Source organism: Mytilus californianus, unplaced genomic scaffold, assembly GCF_021869535.1.
Source record: "Mytilus californianus isolate M0D057914Y unplaced genomic scaffold, xbMytCali1.0.p SCAF_2, whole genome shotgun sequence".
NCBI lineage: Eukaryota > Metazoa > Mollusca > Bivalvia > Mytilida > Mytilidae > Mytilus > Mytilus californianus.
The window spans coordinates 40104403-40113632 of record NW_026262668.1 but is presented as its reverse complement, the minus strand read 5'-3'; the positions used below and the strand labels follow the sequence as shown (position 1 = coordinate 40113632).

The 9230-nt window shown below is 31.9% G+C and overlaps 1 protein-coding gene across 1 annotated transcript in view; it reads left to right on the top strand.

The window, feature by feature from the left end:
• Positions 1–989: 989 nt before the first annotated feature.
• Positions 990–9230, top strand: part of LOC127727932 (homeobox protein MOX-1-like) — a 36458-nt gene continuing 28217 nt past the window's right edge. The window contains exon 1 of the mRNA XM_052235092.1: positions 990–1534. Within this exon, the coding sequence (XP_052091052.1) occupies positions 1063–1534 (472 nt within the window). The 5' untranslated portion in view covers positions 990–1062. The remainder of the gene's footprint in view (positions 1535–9230) is intronic.

The following is a 9230-nucleotide window of genomic DNA, read 5'->3' as shown; positions in this document are numbered from 1 at the left end:
GATTATTTTGTTTTAAAAAAGAACCCTGGCCCCACCCCTCCCCTCCCCCCTCCCGAAAGTCAAATGGTCCATGCCTTACATCATATATTAAGCAGATGCACACCACCATCTACATGAAGTCTTATTTTCATATTTTCGAATTTCGTTAATAATATCACGTCAGCATCGAAAGAAAACGGAGACAGAGAAAAAAATCATGACCGTGAAAACCTAGCTTATGTGTACATATAGGAAAATAATTAACATTCTAACTTTTATTAATTATGTTACTGTTAGTTTTTAGTGAAAACAAAATACAACTCTAAAATGAAACGGTAGAAAAACCAAAATAAACCAACATAAATACATCAAACCTGAGTTATATTTAAGTTCATTTGGCTTATCATTTAATATTGTGTTTTCTCATCGATTTTAACGATTAGTTGACCAATGTTTTGGGTTGCTGTCTCATGAAAAAATATCCTTTTCCTTTTAACACTATTTTTGTACGAACACAATGTTACAAAACTGTCTTTTGTATAATACGTAAAAATGAACGAAGTGCGTCATGAATATATAAAATGAACATTTAAATATCTTGTCTTATCCTCGTGTAAGTTATGAAAGAATAATTCTATATTGTAAAATTAGTTTATTTGCACTGATGATAATTATTTTATGTTTTATTAAATTTGAATATACAGTCGGTGTCCAGCATGTAGAAATCAAACGTGACGTATGATGGATGCAAATATTTGTCTGAGAGGTGATTCTTATCAATCTTACATAATTAGAGATATGTGTTGCTTGATAAGACAAATTGCTCCCATCAAAATTCAACACCTATAAATGCACCATCCTGACGAGGCGTAAACAAAATCGCGTGAACAGCAGAGGAGATGTGCCAACACTGTGATTTGATTGGCTCATCAAATTTCAGTGACGGTTTAACAACTTTTGATCCTATCGTCTGTTCTTGACTTATTACCGTCTGCTCAGAGTACATCTGAAGAACTCATTTTCGTCGTTTTAACTGTAGATTTATGACGAGAAATTAGGAATTGTCGTTTTCTTACCAACATAATGGAAGAAACAGAACGGGGAATTAATCCGAATTCTTCCACAAATTGCTCTGACAGTGGTTTGGGCTATAGCGCAATGGGACGATTCTTTCAACGAAATAGTGCTTTTGACTGCATGCACCCTCCATCTGGTGGGGTTGGAATAACCCCACCTTCAGGATTTGGTTATTCTTCATACCCAAGTGATTGGGGTTTCATGTCGGGACCATATGCTACAGGATTTAATTTTAACAGGACGTTAAATACAGCGCCATCAAGTTTTTTCCCGGTTTCACGTGAATATGGGACATCTATACATCATAATAATACAGGAACGTCACGGTTACTAGGACCAAATTCTTCGAGTAGTGGACTAAACTGTGACAATTCAGAATCATATAACACCGGGATTTGTGGTCCCTCATCATGTCCTCCTTCGCCATCCGACCAATGCCTATCTGATGACATGGATAAAAAAGAAAATAAAAACAGAGGTATAAATCATAATAGTGTGCATGTTCTTTAAAATTAATACGACGATATAACCATTTTAGTGTAGCTGAATTTTAAAATCTTTCGGAATACAATGATGGTATATTGCTATAAAAAATTAATAGCTTAAAACAATCTTGAAACTTTTTCTAGTGTTGTCGCTAATACTAGAACTAACAATTAAATATGCATGTATTAATTGAAAATAATATATAATGATGTATAGTGTTCTGCACATGTATGACAGCAATCTATATCCATGTATCATATTATATTACTTGAATAATCTGTTATTTAGAAACGTTACATCTATCTACATAGTTGGGCTAAATTTGAGACGAAGGATATAGTTATTTTCTAAAAATAATTTTCTTTGATTTGAAATGTTTTTAAAAAGCTACGATGGCCTTTTGTCCTGCGTCTATTTTACTCACAGAGGCAATATCTGAGCCGAAACTTAGTAGAATGTAATACTAGTATCAGAAAATTACTTTTTTAAAACGTTTTCAACATTTATAGAAAATATCAACAAAATCTAACTTACTCATTCATACACATTCGTGTTAAAGCCAATTGTGATTAAAACACATATATCAACGTGATACACAAAACAAACATCAAAATGCAAATTTTACACGTTGTAGAAGAAAAACATTTTCGTTTATTTTGAGGACACCCATTACTTATATCTGAACGGTAGTACACACCAGCTTATATATATGTTTGGTTTAAAATATCTTTCGAATACATATGTGAATAAATACTCACAATTTGCCGAAAATCTAAAAATTGTAGTTTTGAGCCATATATAAAGTATTTTAACTGATTCAATGTTTAAAAGAACATAAAAACCAATAAACACATACAGTTGTGATATTAAGAAATAATACTAATGAAAAATGACCCTATAGCTGCGGGCGAAATCAGTATCTATCAGAAATCTACGCAATTTTGTCTCTGGTGGATAGTAATATCTCTCTGGCAATCAAACTACACCGTCTTTTTTATATTGGAAATTGGCCCTGGCCCTTTTTTGTATGATCATGATCAACTCTCGTATTCCATTTATATACGCAATATCCAAAACAAAATGAGATTTTTTTTTAAAATAACACTGGCTGGTGAATGGTGGAATCAATACTATAAGATCTGAATATCGTCGATTTATGGTAGTTTTTTAGTAGTTTCTGGTAATTTATTCACGACTTGACTGGATGGGACCGAGTTAGAACTTGAAATAGGTATTATAACACTTGTCTAATGTTGTTGTCCTGTGAACGGCTTCTGGGTCACTATGTGTTTATTTGTTGGTGTGTCATTAATGTTTACCCATATATCCTTCATTCGATGTCTTTGTTGTTGTTGCAGGCTTCTCTTTGGAAATGACTATTTTAAACAATATGTTATATTTCTGAATGTTATTTGCGAACCGGTTATGATTATTTTTTATAATTTATTCCTAGCTTCAAAGAAAATTTTAATTGAACATACCTTTGAAGCATAGACAATAAAATAATAATTTATCAAATATAAATTAATTTCTATTGATTATGACAAATGCTAAAAGGGAGATCAAATATTGATTTATTCAATTTTATTCACCTTTAAACTAAAAGCTCACGATATTTGTTTTTAACCTGATATTTTTATGCATTTCTTTAAACATGGTGATATTTGAACACTTTATATACCAAATGAGAAGGATACAGATTGCATATCAATGGTATATCTTCAAGTTAGCATCTGCAAAGCATACGTTCGTTTATATTTTTGTGAAATGACTGACATATAGAAAAAGTTAAGGTGGTATGGGAGTATAAAAAAAAATGAGAGAATTTATTTTTATACTTTATTATCAAAATGAAGTATATAGTATGATATGTTCAAAAATATAATAAAATTTATAGTTCACCTAGCTTGTTTCCAAGCTACAGATGGCGAAGTATGCAACATTTTGTGTAGATTATACAGAGAAAAAGCATCATAATGTGAATAGAAGGAAAACTAAAAGATAGAATTTTGAAATACAATTTGAGAAAATAGCTCTCATAAAATGCTGTCAGAATACAAAAGAAATAAACGGGGTCTCATTGTACGTTTTTCCTGCTATAACATAAAATAGACACATTTCCTGCAGATTCCTTTAAAAATTCTATTATTTTTGAGTTCCATCCCTTTAACACGCAAAGTTAAAAAAAAAATGAGCAAAAATATTCTACTTTTGTAAAAATATTATTTATTGTAACTTAAAATCACACCAATTTGTTCATTTAAATGAAAAATCGTATAATTAAATTGCACTCCTGCATCAAAATTTTCTGACTTAATTGAAAATCTGGACCTATTATGTTCTGCAATTGTACAATCCAAAATGGCGGAAGACACCCATACCACCTTAATAGCCAGTTTTGATGAAATTTACATGAATTGTAAGAGTGTACTACAAGATCTTGAACCGTTTTAAATTTAGTTAAGAACGGGAAACCGAATAGTTGAATATGTCCAGTACACACAGAACTAATTCCTTTTACAAATCTATATATGATATCGATTTCAAACTCGTACAACACCTTTCTCGAATAACCTTCATCTGGGAAGCTCTAGACAAAAGGTTTAGAAAGCAAAACAATCCAAAGATTTGAGATTATACTTTTACGACATATGATGTAGATAGTAAAAAAAGGGGGGGGTGTCAGTGTGCGTACTCGTTTAATCTCGTGTACCAAGTCAGGTTATCTGAACAATATGTTGTTAATTTGTTGTTTGTCTTTATTTATCTATTTTTTTTTTTGAGTAGTTGATGTTGGTGGTTGATGTGGTCTGCTCTGCTGTCCAGCATTGTGGTAATCCAAGTTACCCTTTTAATATATAAACCAAAATCGTATACTGTCAATATTGTCTGAGGGAGTTGCCCTCAAAACACATAATTTATGTGGATATTTTCACACAAAATGCACCACAAAGATAAGTAAATTTGTGTATCTTGAACATTTTTCTTAAATGACAAAAACGAGTAGACACGTTCGTCAAAATTACGTAATGGTATTTTTTTTTCAAGAATCATGTTTTTTTAGCTGTCCTAAAATTCCTTCCGAAGATTTTGATTAATAAAAGAAAAATCCATGCATTTCATTTACAAATTAACGCCCTTATGGACAATGTTTACATGCAAAACAAATATATAAAAATATAAACGATCATATTAAATGAAACGACATATATTACAGACATGAACAAAGTTAAACAAATCTTGGTATATCTGTTCGACATGTTCCCTTTTTTCATTATATTTTAATATTTTGCATAAAAGGAGATATGGAATATACGACACTAAGACAGAAAGTCAAACAATACAATAAATCCAAAAAACAAAAAAAATCTATAGGTCAACAGATTGTTTTATGAATTACTATATGCATAACCAAGATAGGGCATCTCAAACATTGACTGGTTTTAAAAAGATATAATTAACATACAAAATCAGTGAAAAATAGAACTTTTAGGATAAAGTTGTTGTCCCATTTCTCCTTCGCACGTTAAATTCCAGTATCATTATTATATGTAATGAATGCATAACGTATGTAATTATGTAAGCGCTGAGGAGGAACAATTTTATGTTTATTTGTCATAAAACTGTCGCTTGCAGAAAATAAATAGCGTCATCCCGGAAACGCTTGGCATAAAAACGCATGTTACTTGCAAAGAAAGAGTAAAGGAAAATGTGTACGTTTATTACCATTAAACAGAAATATAAAAAAAGGGCAGCGTGTTTAATATTATATATTTATAACTTCTCGTCACAATCGGTATCCCCAAAGACTATAATTCAATATTAGTACAACTAAAACTTCATTAATACAGACACAAAATGCAAGTAAGTTATAATCTGAAAAGTAATGATTCCAAGTATTATCATGTAATGAAACTTATTAAAAATATCTAATCTCGTTGTTTTTCAACTACAACAACCAACAAAGCAAAACCCCCAAATTTTCCTTGTTGATAAACACAAGTACTTATAATATTTGCAAAAAGACGAACCAAATATAAATGATTTAACAGTTTTTTTAAATGTCTATCAAATATATAAGGACATTCAAATGATTTTTGTCACATTACACCGTATTAAAGTATTGAGGTTGTTTAATTTTCGTTTATTTTTTCAATGATACAGCTACAACAACACTTAAACATAATAAAAAGAGAAAAGAAGATAAAAAGAGGAAACTGCACGACATGAAATATGGATGAAAACAAACTGCATTATCTTGCTACAATATTTAATAAAATTACTGAATCAGTATATCTTGGTCTAGAATATAATAGGAGGGTCTCCGCTGACTCATATAATTGACAAAACACACACCAGAATTTTTTTTTTTAACTATATGCTTGACAATATTACACAGGAAGGTCCAAATCCTGTTATTTATAGTTAATTTAAGTCAGAGCGTTTATTTTTACTTTACATAAAGGCGCAAAACTGGCTATAACTTTACTTTTTAACATCCATGTATTTTTAAACAATGACAATATTCAAATCATTGCGTTAGTAATATTTGTCACTGAAAGATTTAAATATTTTTGAAAAGGTTTTCCCTCTTGTCATTTGTCAAGAAGAGTTTTTCTTTTATTTACAAATATGGAGGCTATTTTGTATTTACAGCCATTGTCGTACGAAAAAATGAAAAATAAAAAGAAGTTAACTTTTTTTGTTATGTTAATTAAGGCTACAGTAGTTTACCGATGTTCAAATCTCGTAAATCGATTAAAAGTAACAAACATAAACTGAGGGAATCGCATGAACTTCAAAAGGAGCGAGACCACGGGTGCGTCGACAGGGTTAGCATCTCCTTATAAAGCGAAGTTTTTTTTTATAATTGAATCAACTGTAGAAAAAATATATACAAAATAATTGTGGCACATCACTTAAAAATGTCAATATACAATTTTCTTCTGGAGTTAGATTTGAACGAACCAGTGTGCAATCTGTGGACTTTAACGGTGCCACAGTCCTTTTTTACATTTCTTGGTGATGCTTATCCCTGTATCGTCTGAAAACATGAACATAAAAAATAAAATTTTAAATTATTCGTTACATAATATACAACTATATTAAAATGTGCTGCATAACTTATATATACAGTCCGCCAAAAGTTAAGCACCACCTATTCTTATTGCATCGAAAAAAATTTCATGTAAAAATATAAATCAATTGTTTTAAAAACAATTGTTAAACGGTCTTTCCCCTCCGAAAGATGATTAATTGGTGTTTTGGTTGGTTGGTTGGTTGGTTGGTTGGTTGGTTGGTTGGTCGGTCGGTCGGTCAGTCGGTCAATTGATTGATTGATTGATTGATTGATTGATTGATTGCATGGCACTTTCTCTGTGCGACGCAGCTTACTTAAATAACGCCTATATTCTGACCGAACGTGACTGCGTACTTATACATCTCGCACAGCGAAACGGACGCCTGAGATGTCCTCATAAAAATTGATACTAGCATCATTCGTTTATAAATTTTCTCTAGTTTCTATGTTACCTCGGACTTCCATTTTTCATCTATTTGTTGTGTATGCATTTTGATTGAATTTGTAGGAAAACGGAGTAAATTTTATCTTGGAAGTTTTATTTTCCTTATTTGGATATGGAATGTTTTATTCTAAATTTAGGTCCGCGCGCGAGATAGTGTTGTGAAGTCATGTGACCCTCGAATATATATGTCTGGAGTTAGAATATTAATTTCTTTTCAGGGGAGACCGTTGAACAGAGCACATGTGTATTGATCAGAGAAACACGATAACTATTGTTTTTATTTTGTACAGGTCATTGATGTCGGATCATGCATACATATTACGTACACATGTTTACGGGAGCACAGATTTGTATTTTAATGCATGTTTAGAAATTTGATTGTAGGATTTCAGTAATATTTACGAACTTGGAACATTGATTTTAATTTCGCAATCAAGCAGACCGCACGTGTCTAATCGATTAATTTCAGAAAATACATGAATTGGAGCAGATTTTTGCAGGGATGGATTTCTATTTCAGAAAGAAATTTGTACATAAGAAGGATTAGCATTTTACTGTATAATGTATGGGACTAAAAGCGATTTTATTTTCATAGAAATGGGATAACTTAAAAAAAAAATCAGTTGAAAAAAAGGGGGGGGGGAGTGTAGTGGTAGACTGTGGTTGATAATTGAGATAAGAAAAATTTACAACATGATAGCTGCAAAATTTGAAGTTTTGATAAGTAATTTGTTGATTCGACCATAACAGGGACATTGACCCTGCAATAAAATGACGCGTACCAATTCGACAAAAAATTTCTAGTAAACACGTGTCGCGACAAACTTTTTGGTTAAATTGTTTTGTCGATAGCTATAACTCTTTCTAGGAAGAAGCGATATGAACTTAATGTTAAAAATCACAACATGACCTTGACCTTTGACCTTGACCTAGTTTCTATTCTTAAGGACCAAAGACCTCAAATCAACAGACCCTAGGTCTCTATCATTTATGGTTTACCAGTTACAAATGCATATCACTTATTTCAAATGCATAAGGGGAAATAACTCTCATATGGAATATTCATATCGCTTCGGTCAAAATAGGACAAATCATGCAAAGGATATAATGAGCAATTTTATAAAATAAATTTGTCGCTTTCTTTTACGGTTACGGAGGAGATGCAGTCACAAGAAAAACAGTGTTCGGGGAGATAACTCCTACAAAGAAAATTGTTCGGCTTAGAATGGGTGAAAATAAAAAGCGCATAAACTGTATGATACTATATAAGAAATATCTAAGCGACATCTTGCGAAACAAAAATTTTACGCGAGAACAAAATTTGGCGGAAGAAAATAATAATAATAATCAGAACAAATACAATAGGTCTTTCCACAGAAAAGTGGAAAGACCTAATAATAATAATCAGAACAAATACAATAGGTCTTTCCACAGAAAAGTGGAAAGACCTAAAAATCAGATATTCCTCGAAAAAGAGAAAACAATCATGTAGCAATTTTGCCAACATATACCATGCACAAACGATAAACTTAAGTTTGGTCACCTATGCAGGTTCTATGCATTTAAATTTTGCGTTCATAGAAATAGAGCAAATTACAAAAATCAGAAACGGAATTTAAGTTTCACTGAGATTTTATTTTTTTACAACAATTAATCACCCAATATCATTAAAATTCTCTACAAATAATCTTTGGTATGTTCGGCAAATTTAATGTCAATATTTGAGTCAATAGGATGTGTAACCATCTCTCTTCCGGTACAGTTCCATAACACGGCGTCTGTATAAGCCTTCTGATCTTTATTTGAGGAAATCTATTCCATTCATCAACAATTGCCACTCTTAAAACGCCAAGATTTTGCAGTGGTGGATCTCTGCGATTGAAATTTCTGCAAATGGCATCCCAGACATGTTCGATAGGGTTCATGTCTGGAGACATGGAAGGCCAAAATATAGTGTCAATGGCTTCTTGCTCTTTGTACTCGGTTACAATCCTTGCTCTGTGTGGTCTAGCGTTGTCGTCCATGTACATGGGTCTTGACGCAAGTGGGTGATTGTCAAAATGAGGGACTACAATATTTCTAAGCACCAAATCCCTGTAAGTCTGTCCGTTCATGTTACCCTGCAGAATATGCATACCCAGATTACAACGGTATGAGAAGCAA